This window comes from Plasmodium brasilianum, chromosome 12 (genome assembly GCF_023973825.1).
Source record: "Plasmodium brasilianum strain Bolivian I chromosome 12, whole genome shotgun sequence".
In the NCBI taxonomy this organism is placed as follows: domain Eukaryota; phylum Apicomplexa; class Aconoidasida; order Haemosporida; family Plasmodiidae; genus Plasmodium; species Plasmodium brasilianum.
The window spans coordinates 594,240-609,783 of NC_090125.1; the positions used below are offsets into that span (position 1 = coordinate 594,240).

Sequence of the window (15,544 nt, forward strand, 5' to 3'; positions counted from 1 at the left end):
TTTAAACATTTTTATAAAGTTCATTTGAGTGAAATGTGCACTTTTTACTTAACTTCATTTAAGTATATTGCGTCTTATTTTTATTTAACTTATTTTTAGAATTAAACTTCTTTTCTAATAAATAAGCATCCTAACTAGTTATTATAAATGTGTATATAATATATGCAATATATTATGTAATTTATTATTCCATTTATTATGCAATGTATTATGCAATGTATTATGCAATGTATTATGCAATGTATTATGCAATGTATTATGCAATATATTACGCAGTATATTATACATTATACCATGCATTATATATGCATATATTTTTCACCGACTTGATACTATTAAAAAAAGAGAACTGCACGATGAAGTAACTTCGAATGTCTTATTTTATTTTAGAAAAACAATTTTTAACTTATAAAAAAAAAAAAAAAAATTAAATATGAGATTTCTCCAACAACACCACTTTAGCAAGTATAATGAGTCCGCATAAGCATTTACCCATGAACATATATATTTTGCTTATTCGCTTTCGTGTTACCCATACACACAAAAAAAAAAAAAAAAAAAAAAAAAAGTATCTCTGGTACGATGATATAATTAAATTGTTAGTACTTTCCGCCCATCTTCATCTTTTTTTTTCTATCACCGCAGTAACCTTTTAATTACAATACAATGGCTGCCAACAAAAGAGAAAGTTTATGGTAACGTCCATTCACAGCATATATTACCCGCTAACTATGCGAAATGGAAAATTGTTTTCCTAAGTGTAACTACTCATATATAAAATACAAAAGAGCAACTTAAGCATATTTTAAATTAGAAAAAAAATAATAGGTAAAAAAAAAAAAGACATAAAAAAAGAAGCTTGATACTTCCTCTTCACATTTGATCGATAAATATTAATGTAATATGCTTATTACAGTACAAATATAATTGATCGTATGTGTGTATAAACATATGCAAATACATACACCAAACAATTACAAAGGATTACTTTACATATTAATCATTTTATTTTTTCTTGTGCGGGTGAGGATCATTTTTTATATCCCCCCCTTTTATATTCAAGATGAACTATAAAACATATATACCTATCATTTAAGAACTTAAAAATATTTATCGAAAAGCTGAAAAAAGTAAGTACAGATATAAAGGAAAATTTTCTTTTTTCCCTTAAAAAATAAAAAAGGGACTCCTAATGGGCAATTCGTTCATTTAATCAAAATATATATAATATTATATACATAAAACAACTTCACAATTGTAAAATAAGTATATGTAGTATAAATTCAAAATAATATATTATATTCGCCCGAAATGTAGAAAATTATATCCTTTTTTTTTTTTTTTTTTTTTTTATTAATTTTCTGTGAATGTATATTTATTAGGTACATAATTTTCCATACCATGAATTTGTGTGTACAGCCTTTAAATGGTAAAATGGTAGCTGTATATACATGAAATATGAAAAAAACTTAGAATAAAAAATTATTATTATAATTTTTTTAATAAAAATTAAAAGCTAAAAAATTAATCTAAAAAATGATAAAACAAAAAAAAAATTTTAGTTACATCGAACTAAACATTGTTTAATATTGCTTTCTTTTATCATTTTTTTGCCTCATTTTATACTGTTTTTTTCCTTAATTTTAATATCATTTTTTTAATTTATTTTAATACTTTCCTTTTATTTTGTTACTTTCCATTTATTTTGTTACTTTCCATTTATTTTGTTACTTTCCATTTATTTTGTTACTTTCCATTTATTTTACATCTTTAATTTTACATTTTTCATTGTATTCATAAAATATAGGGGAAAAATATATGCTTGTTTTATATTGCACTTGTAAATACGTATGTATTTTTGTGTACATGCATATAAGGTATGCATAATAAATATATTTATATATATGTTGTTTTTTCCTATTATTTTACCTAAACTCATCAATTAGATTTTTTATCGATGTACATACATACATACTTACATACATACATAAAAGTTTTATTTTATTCTCATGAATATAAAATATAATATACTCGTAACACTACATGCTTCAAGCAAATATTCGGCATGTGCATAAATATATATTATGTAATACATACATACATGCACATGTACGTACGTATACACATACATTCATAAATATATGTACATACAAAAATATATTACGTATTCATAAATATATATACATATATATATATATACATTTTATATATATAAATATATATACATATGTACATATATTACATATAGATATATATATGTACATAAAAATATATTACGTATTCATAAATATATATACGTACATAAATATATTACATACATATAAATATGTATACATATCAACGGTACGGACTGCTAATTCTTTTAATTAAAAAATAATAGAAAATAGTGTAGTAACAGAAATTATTACATACCAAACAAAAATATAATAAATTATAATAAAATATTAATAATATATATATAATCTTCCTTCGACTATTTATTTATTATGAAAGAATAAATAAAGTACGTATCAAAGAACATAAAAGAAGGTAAAAACAAAAAAATGATAAGCGTTAGTTAAATGTTAAATTTCAAGAATAATCAGCAGTATGTATTCTACTGAAGATAGATATAACAAAAATTAAAAAAAATAAAGCAGGCATGTAATAAAGCAATAACAAAAAAGAAAATTTTTTTTTTTAAATTTTGTTACGCAATATTATAATAATAATAATTAAATAGGCATATATTTTTTACCAAAAATAATTTATACATTTTATATTATATATATATGTATACATTACATAAGTAATATTATATAATACATGTATTACATAAGAATGCGCATATACGTGTAAACCTGTACATACTTGAACATGTGTTATTGTATATATAATCTCAATATTGTACGAATTTTACTATACTAACAATATATATTACATATTTATTATATGTATATAATATACATATTTTTATGTATATATATTTATATATTTATAAATATATGAAGCTTTCTTTAAATTTATACCCATAAAAATAAACAAATAAATATATAAAATTAAAAAAATAAATCTATAAAATAAAATAAAATTTTAATAATAAGTAAAAAATATAATTTAAAAGATCTTTATATTCATATACGCCATTATTATTTGTTATAAAAGTAACAATTAAAAAAAAAAAAAAAAATAGAAACTAAAACGAAAATACAGAAAAAAAAAAAAAAAAGGAAACAAAGAAACAAAAACAAAAGGAGAAAAACAGAAAATTAAAAAAAAAAAAAAAAAAAAAAAAAAACGATCAGGAACTAAAAAGAATAAGATTATAAAAGGGAAGATTTAAAAACGTATGTAAAAAAAAGAATGTAAAAAAATATAAGAAATAGGAAAGAAAAAAAAGATACAGGTGGAAAGCAGTATAGAGAAGAATAAATTAGAAGAACAAGCTTGTAATTTTTACGTTTAGAAATTTTTTTTAAAATATACAATCAACTTTGCACAAAGAGGGACTGTTTATATAATATAAGCATTATAAACGATATATGCTTAAATTTCGCGAGTGTTAATAAATATACACATATATACGTACATCTACATATATATATATATATATATATATATATGCATATATAAAGAGGAGAAATATTTAAAAGCAGATTTTTCCTTTGTAATCAATTTTTGAGTTAGTGCATATTTTAAGCATCACCGCGTACATATAACATTTGCATATAACGCATACCTATACATATATTTACATACGTTTATATATATTTATTTTTACATACATATATACATATAGTTACATATATATACGTATATACACATCAGTAAGGTAAAGATGGAAAATGAAAAAAAACATAATCATAAACAGAATACCGTAGACGAAAACGAATATCCTAATTCAAAAGTGTTGTTAGTATCAGTGAAAAGGACAAGAAGGTTTTTAGAAAGAACAGCAAGGGAATTATTGGCAGGGGGAACAAGGTATATTATCCTTAGTGGATTAGGTGATGCATTACCTTTATGTGTACAGTTACAATCTTCTTTACAATCAAAGAATGCAGCAGTAGTAGTAAAAATTGAAACATCGTATAGCTACTTTAATTCTAATTATTCGTATACACCAGGATTAAAAATATATATGGAAAAGCACCCAGATTTTAAAGGCTCACGAATATCACCAGGGTATGTAAGTTTTCATGAAAAAACGGACAATTTCACACCCATTTTTGACGAAAATCCAAATGAATATATCTCTTCGGTGAATGCCGGAGATAATAATTTGTATGTTGGAGGCGAGGGTATCAATGGATCTTTTTCTGAACTTTTGTCTGCACAGAGTCAGGAGGTCGACAAGTACGAAGCCTTGTTCAAGGTAAGAAAGAATGTGAAATAGAGTTAAATGGAAAGAGAAGGAAGGGGGAAAAAAAAAAAAAAAAAAAAAAAAAGGCTCCAATTATTTGTGTACACGAATGGCTGTATTCTCCCTATACAGATTTTTATTTTACATTTACAAATCTGTTAAAAATGCATGCATGTACTGTATGTATGTGTATAATTTTTTTTTTTTTTTTTGGATTAACATTGGAATGCACCCAAGGCATCGGGTCATTAGCTACCATTCCCATTTGTTCTTTTTCTTTTTTTTTTTTTCTTTTTTTTTTTTTTTTGGTTCATATTCATTTAGTTCGATGATTTTGTACCAACTTTTACATTTATAAATATCTATTATTTTTTTTTTTTTTTGAACGTTTCGCAGGAGTTGTTAAGCAAAGCAGTTAAGGACAATGGTGAGAAACCCGATGAGGAGGTGAAATCAGTGTTATATGAAAATGTTGAAAAAAAATACCCAGATGTAAAATTAGCCTTGTGTAGAATCCGTAACAGCTTAAAAAAAGGTAGCGATTATACGACAGGATCTGTTTTTATTGTTACATTTAAGAAGAATTTCCCTCATAAGAAAGAAAAGAATATGGGTATGGTTTACGTAGTAGGCCCAAAAGGAAAAAATTTTAGTTCATCTGATGAATTTTTAGAAGCTGTACATGAAACAGCAGAAAATTTGATGACAGCGTTATGTGATTACAATGGTTTAGTAAAACGTGAAGAAATAAAACATGTAAGAATGAATACTTGCAGAATCTGCTTATTTTCGGGTGGTATATTTAAGCATTCAAATGTGTCTAAATTAGATGTAGCTAAAGCCATTCTAAACGGGTTAGCTATAGGTTATAGACATGGACCATCACCTAGATTAAATTTTACATATGACGATAATGTTTTTAAGGATGCATGGGTAGAAACAACTGGACTGCAAGTTTTTAATCATAATGATAAGGAATAAAAATGGGAAAAATAAAAATATAATAAAGTACAAAAAAGTACAAAAAAAATTTTTTAAATGCACTAAAAATTGCAAAAAATATGCAAAAAAAAAAAATATAAAAGAGCAAATTCTTGTTTCTGTGATATGCATTATTTTTGCATGTAACAATTCATTTTTACCTGTTTGTAATTATATATATATATATATATATATATATACATATACATATATATACGTATAAATGAAAAAAATAAAGACGAAATAAAGGGAAAAGGTAAAAAATACACAGTGCAACAGGATTTAGTAGCGCTATATGAAATTCTAACTGACTAATACGCATACATGTTATGTATATGAAGAGAGAGTTTTTACAAAAGACAGAAAAATGTTACATTATCACAACATCTGTTAGGGTTGTTTATAGAGTGATTATATTTCGTTCCTAATTTATGCTTAACCAAAAAAAAAAGAAAAAAAAAAAAAAAAAAGTGTATCTCATTACATTATATATCTATATCTATATCTATCTATATATCTATATATATATATATATATATATATATATATATATTATTACATAACATTGAATATTACGCATTAAGAACTAACCTTTTTGCATTTTTATATTCTTCCCCATTTTACTTTTTCGCATATTAATTTTTACCAAAATTTATTTTACTCCATTATATACCAATTCCTATATTAGCATATTTTACTATATTTACTCCATTTTAATATATTAGCATATATTACTTTATTCTACCATATATATTACTATTTTACTATTGTATTTTTATTTTATTTTTATTTTATTTTTATTTTATTTTAATTTTTTTATTTTTTTTTTTTGCCTTTTCTCTACCTTTAGATAACATATTTACAGATACAAAACACCATTGTATAAATTATTTATTTTTAATTATTTTTATAAATGATTATTTGATAAAATATACGCGTCGCCTTCTTCTATTTGGTGTACATATATTTTATATAGTTTTTTTCACTTACCACTCCCATTATATTAAAGTAATTCGAATGCACATAAAGATACATGGCTGATAATGTTTATAACACTAAGATGATATAATGGGTTGTCTGTATGTACAAGAACAAAACGAGTTTATAGCATTGCTTTGCGTGCTCATGTATATATTATATATACGTCCATCTTTATTATTGACGAGTATGCGAAAAACTAAAACAGTGAATTGCAAAAATAAAATTGGTGAGTTAAAATAAGTCATATAAAATTTTTGCTCCTTTTTTATTCATTCTGCGCATGAAGAGTATGAAGAATGCTTGTCATATCATTGAATGCCGATGAATAATAAAAAAAAAAAGAAGTATAATTTATAATTCTTTTTTCCTTTAATTAATTATTCTTTTAAATTATGTTAAATGTAAGACATAAAACAAATGACGTCAAAATGATATAACACGAATAGAGAAAATATACTACAGTTTGTTTTTTTTTATGGGTAAAATGAATGTTTTGCTACTTTTTACCTTTTTTTTTTTTTTTTTTTGTTATATCATGTGCACACATGAAATAAATATTTAATCATATATAATTTTAAAAAGTATCGCATAAATACGCACGAATATATATGTATATATATGTAAGCGCAAAATGGGGTAAATGTATTTATATGTAAGTATACAGTTGTCTTAATTTTTCACACCTTCAAACAAAAAAATAAAATAGAATGAAGTAAAATGTAATATAGTGACGTAGAATAAAATAAAGTCAAGTAAATATAAAAATAGGTCAAAGTAAAATAATAAGCTTTAAAAAAGGAATTTTTCTTTTTTTTCTTTATTATTAAATAATGAACAATGAATGTGTGATAAAAGTAGTATCATCGCTGATTTTGTTAAGTTAAAATTTTAACCTTTTTCAATATTCCTTTTTTTCATCTCTCTGTTTTCTTATCCCTTCTTTTCACATACCCCCTTTTTTTTCTATCTCTTTTTTTATCTTATCACTTCTTTTTTTTGTTTTGATTTGTTATTCCATCCTCAACGTTATTGTTGTTTTCATTAAAAGCTAAATAAGCATATAGTAAGGTTAATGATACAATATATAAAATTACGAAATAAAGACTAAACAATAAAGACTTGTTTTTAGATAAGCTTAAACAATACACAAACATGTATTTATACAACAGAATTAAAATTGCTGGAGATAATATAATTAACAACACAAATAAGAAAAATTTTCTTAAAACTTTAGAATTTTCTTTGTAACACAAAAAATCATTTACTCCAAAACATCCACCTTCGGTGTCTTCTTCTGCTTCTCCTCCTTTTCCTTCTTCTTCTTCTTCTTCTTCTTCTTCTTCTTCTTCCTCTTCGTTTGTTCTCATATCTTTTACCTTTTCATCATAAATATTTTCATTCTTGCTTGGTTTATACTGCTTAAACTGTGCCTTGCTTCGAGTTTTCAGCATTCTTCTGTTATTTGAAATAACACAAATAAAAAAAAATAATAATAAAATAAATAAAAAATAAAATAAAATAAATAAAAAATAAAATAAAATAAATAAAAAATAAAATAAAATAAATAAAAAATAAAATAAAATAAATAAAAAATAAAATAAAATAAATAAAAAATAAAATAAAAAAAGGATAATATTATAATAAAATAATAATAATAACTTTAAGAAGAAAAAGAAGAAAAAGAATAAGCGTACGAATAAGTAAAACTACTCACAAAAATAATACTTATACAGCCTTATTAGCAAACTATAAAGCAAAAATGTATATGTGAAAGGAGAAAAAGAAAATAAAAATATCAGTTTTGTGAATTAAAAATTATGCGCTCAATAAAAATAAAGGGAACTTCAAATATATATACACGTAAAGATAACAGGGAAAAAAAAAAAAAAAAATATATATATATATATATATATATATATATATATATATATATATATATATATATATCTTTACAACGAAGATTCAACCTTTTTCATCTTCTAACGTTTATATAAAGTATTTTTTTCTTTTTTTTTTTGAAAAAGGAAAGAAAGAGGACGTTCATGCGAACAAATGATACATATATATATGTATATATGTGTACGTATATATATGAATGTACAAGTAAATACATAACAATAGTGGAAAGTTGGGGATACCTACTTAATTAAAACTAAGTATTATTTAAGAATTTATTATAAAGGTAAACAAAATACCGTCAAGTAAACAATTTATCTAGTAAGCGAGTTATCAATGAACTTATTATCTTTGTAATGAATAAGCAATGTGTTACTGTTTTAAAAAAAATTCGAAATATGTGTTAAACAGAAATATAAAATTTAATTTTCCGATATAAAAAAAACTGAAAAAATAAAATTAATTACATATGTGTAAGCTTCCATTAGAAGTTTTCTTTTTCAAGTTCTTTTCCTGGTGAGCAACTTTTCGTTCGTTAAATCATACAATTGTAGTACTTTAAGCAAATTTTTATCACATGTAGTGTACACATGTGTTCATGTATATCCGCTATAACACGAACAATTTAAGCGTAGTACAAATTAACACTATAAGGTATACACAGGGAAAATTCTCAACATAAGCAAAAAAATACTTAAGTACACTTATATCCATATAAGCACAGGTACAAACAGGGGAATATTTTAATATGTTAATTACAACTGTTCTGGCATTCTCAATTACCGTTTTCAATAATTACTACTTTTTTTTTGACCATTTTTGTAAATGTAAAAAACTGGTGCATTTAATAATTTTCTTTGAATCTGTAAAGGGCTTTACTAATTTTTTTTTTTTTTTTTTTTTTTTCACATTTAATCATTTTAAAAATATAATTTAAGTGCTTATCTGTATCCCTTTTTTTTTTTTTTTTTTTTTTTTAAAAAAGCAAGCATGTGTTGATAAAAAATTTGTGTATATAGAAATGTTTATTGGCCAAAATACATATTTTTTTTTTTTTTTTTTTCAAATTACACACAACATAGCGATATTTTTTATAGCAACATAATATTCTTATTTTTACTTCTATTATTCGATGTGTAAAGATGAAACACTATACTGAAGGAAAAACTATTACTCAGTCAATATGTCCTAGTAACAGTGTAATGCCCTATGAAGAAAAAGTTTATACGAATAAAGATGATACGATTGTAAAGGCAAACCCGTATTACATACTAAAACAAGTCATCCTCAATTGCATTAAATGAGATGAAAAGAAAAACCAATAATAAATTGAATAATATAAGATGAATAAAATAAAATGAAATATATTAAATTTAATAAAGATGAATAAAAATAAATGTTGCTTATCAACTTCAGTCACTATGTACACACCAATGTAGTTTTTATGTAGACCTTTTTTTTTTTTTTTTTGAGTACATACAAAATTAAAATATGATTAGTTTACATGAGAAATATTCACTTAGTAACATTATATTCTCACTTCTTCAGAAGTGTAGGTCATATCCGTCGTTTTGTTTTATGTATGTACATATTATTATGCACCTGTTCTATACTATTCAGTTGCAAATTTTTTTTTTTTTTTTTTTTCGTATTTTCCCATAGAAAGTATTAAATATCCAAAACTTTAATTCCTTAATATGTAATTACACAGAATTTTTTGAAAATTATAAAATCTTTTGCGTCTTTTCAGTATTAAATGTTTTTATAATATTATTTTTACTCTTACTGTATTTGCTTTTTTCCCTCATAATATTTCTCCCAGTAAGGCTTAATAATTATAAATTCACTATATGAAACAAACGTGAAAGGAGAAAATAAAAAAGGAGAAAATGGAAAAACAAAGAAAAGTTACATAGTTCTTACTACGTGTAACACAAGTGCACATTTAATGCTCACGTAGGGTTCTTTATATATATATATATATATATGTGTAAACATACATATGCGTACATGCTCATATGTGTATATGTTCTTATTTGTACATGCTCATATGTGTATATGTTCTTATTTGTACATATGTACATATATTTACGTGTATATTTTTTTTTTAGGTATTTTTTTTATTATCCTCCCTTTTCTTTTGTTTCTTTCCTTTATTCTACCCACTAATTAGAGTAATGTGCACGCAAAAACGTATGGATCTCTACATATATATAAATATGTACACATATATGTGCGTATTATGCAAAAAAATTAGTGCGTAAAACTGCTTTTACATATAAATCGCAAAAAAAAAAAAAAGAAAAAAAATATATATATACATATATTTATATATACTAATTTATATAGGACAAAACGCAGATAATCTTAAAGGAAGAAATAATATTTTGCACTTGCATAACTATAGGATCTCTTCTCTTTTTCATTTCGATATTATTTATATACCTCACGCCATTCGTCTCTGTTTTTTTATATCCTTTTAACGCTATTTTTATGCCTCTTATTTCAACCCTTGTTCTTCCGCTTATTGTTAGATTTCTTTTTTAAGCATATAAATATATACATACAACTTCTTAAGAATTTTTTTTACACAATCATTTTTTATACCATTCCTACTACAGTCACAGTAATAATGGATCTTAATATTTTATTCTTTTTTTTTTTTCTTTGTAGTTATTTACAAACTCATGTATATGTACCATTTATATAGTATTCTACACTGAGGTAAAATACCGAAATTGCAGCAGCAACGGATAAACAAAAAAAATATATGTGCATAGGTGTATATACATGTACATGCATGCATACACACATATATATATATATATATACAAATGTGCATTTTTGCAACACCTTCCTTTTAACATTATGGACCCGTTTATTCTCATAGATCTCCAAGAATATTAAAAATATGGTGCAAAACGCTTCACGACACTTATTATTCAAGTTTCCCCTTTTTTATATTTAAGGTATAACATACAAAAACAAAGCGCTTTTTTTAACGTAATAACGAATTTGTGCATATCTATCTATCTATATATAGATAGAAAGATATGTACGTAGGTTCACATACATATTTATGAAAAGGATGGAGCACACTTTTTTTTATGACATGCAGGATCCTTTGTGTACAGTAATACTCTACCATGATTCTTTTTTTTTTTTTAAATTACATTTCGTTCGTAAACTTATTGCATGCATTAGTGTATTTGCACATTCATGTATATAATTATACTCAGATATACCTTTCATATATAAAACTTTAATTTGCCTATTTTTGAGGATACCATTTTTTAATATTTTCAATATAGGGTTATATGCATAAATTTACGTTCAGATATACATGCAAGTACATATGCCCATACAATACCTATTCGTATACGCATGTATAATATATTTCTTTCTAATTGGGTAAAAAAATTAATTTCACTGTTAATGTGTACCACATATAAATATATATATATATTCATACATAATTACATACAAATAAATATATATAATTTCATTCTTATTTTAAAAAAAGGTAAAAACTTACATACTTTTTTAAAAAGAATAATGTGAAAAAACCCTCTTTTATATTCTCGCATTTCAAAAAGGCTATACCTTCAACCTCTTTTGGGATATACCTTAATGACTTATGAAACTAATGAGCAGCCAAAATGATACAGCCATCAATTTTTTTTTTTAATATCACGGCCTTCTGTGAAAGTAAAGCTAACGGAACATCAACTTTAAAAAAATATACAACTTACAGCAACGTGCATTACGTGTAGGTATATACATATACACATCTATATATAGATATATGCATATATGTATACATATAAACACAAGAATATATATATATATATGTAACCCTTTAACCGTAATAGTGTTGCTTGGGCATTTTCTCTTTTTTAACATTCCAACATTTCGACATTCCAAGAATTAATTAAAAATTATTAATTTATCCCTTTACTTATCATACAACTTATAAGAATTCTTTATTTTTTAATTTTACATAAATTACGCAAAAAAAATAAACTTCTCCTTTGAAGATTTACTTTTTTATTTTATTAGAAAGTTCCGATCGGAGTATTGAGTATCATTTGATTAATAACTTGATGAAAATTTAATTCTATTATATGTATAATATATACTTGAAATTATATAATTATACATAAACATGTACATATACATGTAGATAGTACATTCATGCATTTTACATATGAGAAAGCGTAAGAACATATTACTTTTTTACATAAAGTAAAAAAACAAAAATTGCAAATAAAATGAAACAAAAATTAATTAACATATACATGCGGAAAAGAATAAATTGGAATATTACAAAATTGTATGTTGAGATTATATCACAAGAAAAGAAAAGCAAATAAAAAGAAAAAAAAAAAAAAAAAATATTTTAGTATTTCTTAAAAACAAATTATATTATACTGTATTATTATATTTTACTTGAAGCACGGATGATCCTCCTTCACTAGTGGGCGGAAGAATTTATTGCTAACGGTGATTTCTTAACGTATAATATATTTTGTATTATTTATATAAGCTCACATTTATTTTTCAGTATCATAGAGTTTACTTTTTTAATTTTTTTTTATAGCTTTTACAATTTTTTTGTATTAACTTTTTTTAAAATATTTGTACAACTGGCTTCCTTTTTTCTGTAATACTTAAATTGGAACAAAATTTTTAAAAGTAGTTTTACGTTTTATGCCAAAAAAAAAAAATAAAATATACAGATATATGCAAATATATAGAAGCACATACAAATATATTCACATATATAGAAGCGCATACAAATATATGCACATATATAGCACATACGAATATAAGCAAATATATACATATATATATATATCCATCTATACATTTACAAATATATATTTATATATCTCTGCGTGCATATATATATATATATAAGCGTATGTATGTAACAATACGCGTATATTTTTGCGTATGTACAATCTTCTTTTCGAACTGAGTGAAAATGAGTACTAGCAAACAAGCGTCGAAAGCTCTTGTAGATATTGAGAAGAAAGGGGGAGATAGCAAGTGTGATGACAAACAAGGGTCAAAATTAAATAAGAGAGAACAAATTATTTTACCATTAACTTTTATTTTAATTGGTCTGAGTTCGTTAAATGTGTGGAATACAGCCTTAGGATTAAATATTAATTTTAAATATAACACATATCAAATAACCGGTTTAGTATGTTCTTCTATAATAGCTCTTTTTATTAACATACCGAAAATATTATTACCATATATTTTAGGAATGCTAGCAATATTATGTGGAGGCTTTCAAATATCGCATCGATTTTTTGAATATAAAGAATTTGACACGTATTGTTTAGTGGCTTTTATAGTAATAGGAATAATGGCAGGATTTGCACAAACAATTGCTTTTAGTATTGGAACAACTATGGAAGAAAATATGGGGGGCTATATGTCTGCAGGAATCGGTATATCGGGAGTTTTTATCTTCGTTATAAATATATTGCTTGATCTTATTGTTTCAGATACAAAAATACATGATATAAATGCAGCAAAGTTATTATATCTATATATTATATGTGAAGTATGTTTAGTACTTGCAATTATTTTTTGTGTATGTAATTTAGAATTATCATCAACATCAACTAAAAAAGAGGAGGAAAAAAATGATGAACCAGGGTTATCATACATGGAATTAATTAAAGATAGTTATAAAGCAATTTTGGCTATGTTTTTAGTAAATTGGTTATCTCTACAATTATTTCCAGGAGTTGGGCATAAAAAATGGCAACAGCGTCATAAAATTACAGATTATTATGTAACTATCATTGTTGGTATGTTTCAAGTTTTTGATTTTGTAAGTAGGTATCCACCTAATTTAAGTCATATTAAGATTTTTAAATTTTTTACTTTTTCTTTAAATAAATTATTAATAGCAAATGTTATTCGTATGCTTTTTATTCCATGGTTTGTTTTAAACGCAGCTGTGTCTAAACCATTTTTTGAAAGCATCATTCAACAGTGTATTTGTATGGCTTTACTTGCTTATACTAATGGATGGTTTAACACAATTCCATTTATAGTCTTTGTTCAAGAATTAAAAAAAGCAAAAAAAAAGAAAGACATTGAAACAATATCTACCTTCATGGTTATTGCTATGTTTGTTGGTTTGTTTATGGGTATATGGACGACTTATATTTATAACCTATTTCCACTTGTGCCAGAGAGTAAAGCAGAACTGTGAACACATGTTAGAAGGAGGAGGAAGAGGAATGATTTTGGACAATTACTATAAGGCGCAAATGTACAGAGCCGCAGATAAGCTTCTACAACGGGGAGAAAGGCGCAAAAAACTGGACAAGTATAAGTAGCTGCAGTTGTAAGGACAACAAAGCGAAACGAAGAATATAAAGTAAAGCAAAGCAGAATAAAGGGAAGTAAAACAAAATAAAGAGAAGTAAAGCGGAATAATGAGAAGTAAAGCGTAGTAAAGCAAAATAAAGAGAAGTAAAGCGGAATAATGAGAAGTAAAGCGTAGTAAAGCAAAATAAAGAGAAGTAAAGCGGAATAATGAGAAGTAAAGCGTAGTAAAGCAGAATAAAGAGAAGTAAAGCGGAATAATGAGAAGTAAAGCGTAGTAAAGCAAAATAAAGAGAAATAAAACAAAATAAAGAAAAGTAAAGCAAAGCAAAATAAAACAAAGTAAAACCAAGTAAAAAATAATATTAAAACAATTTATTTTTTATTCCATTCTTTTGTGCGGAATATTGTCTGAGACTAAGTAGGTCTACCGGACAAACGCCGCGGTTGAAGAGAGAAAATTAAGTGACGATGGGCACCTGCATATATACTTATATATGTATGCACGTATGTACCTCTGTATGTGTGTATGCTTATGCATAAGCATCCACTTTATACTGCATCACCCCAGTTTGTAATTTTTTTTTTTTTTTATTACAATTTTCTCACCGTTGAAACTAACGTGTTTTTTTACCCATCATCTTTAATTATTATTGTTTTATGAAAAACTTTTATGTCCTTTCATTAATTTTTATTTTTATCTTATAATAAATCTTTTTCTTTTAGATTCATTTCCTTTTGCCATTAATTGCTATTACACAATAATGCTCCATATGTAAAGAGGAAATAATGTTTACCATAATCCTCTAATTCCGTATGTGTTTAAAAAATAAAATAATTGCTTCGTAAACCATTAATTAATTACGTACATATAGCAGATATTAATTAGAATACATGAGCATACAAAATACCGTTACATTATTTATATATACGTTCATTTCACGTAAAAATATGCACATCTTTTTGAATACAATCATATGAACTAATTAT

The 15,544-nt window shown here is 24.4% G+C and overlaps 3 protein-coding genes across 3 annotated transcripts; 2 read left to right on the forward strand and 1 right to left on the reverse strand.

Annotated features, from left to right (window-relative positions):
• Positions 1-3,817: 3,817 nt before the first annotated feature.
• MKS88_004115 (DNA/RNA-binding protein Alba 4) lies at positions 3,818-5,323 on the forward strand (the record flags this gene model as incomplete). The annotated part of the gene is made up of 2 exons (XM_067217265.1): positions 3,818-4,354; positions 4,739-5,323. The coding sequence occupies 2 exons, from the start codon at positions 3,818-3,820 to the stop codon at positions 5,321-5,323; spliced, it is 1,122 nt and encodes a 373-aa protein (XP_067071710.1).
• Positions 5,324-7,287: 1,964 nt separating this feature from the next.
• On the reverse strand, positions 7,288-7,755 carry MKS88_004116 (uncharacterized protein; the record flags this gene model as incomplete). Its single annotated transcript, XM_067217266.1, has 1 exon — positions 7,288-7,755. One exon carries the CDS (start codon positions 7,753-7,755, stop codon positions 7,288-7,290), a length of 468 nt encoding a protein of 155 aa, XP_067071711.1.
• A 5,432-nt stretch (positions 7,756-13,187) lies between these two features.
• Positions 13,188-14,565, forward strand: MKS88_004117 (nucleoside transporter 1; the record flags this gene model as incomplete). Its single annotated transcript, XM_067217267.1, has 2 exons — positions 13,188-14,342; positions 14,419-14,565. The coding sequence occupies 2 exons, from the start codon at positions 13,188-13,190 to the stop codon at positions 14,563-14,565; spliced, it is 1,302 nt and encodes a 433-aa protein (XP_067071712.1).
• Positions 14,566-15,544: the final 979 nt, after the last annotated feature.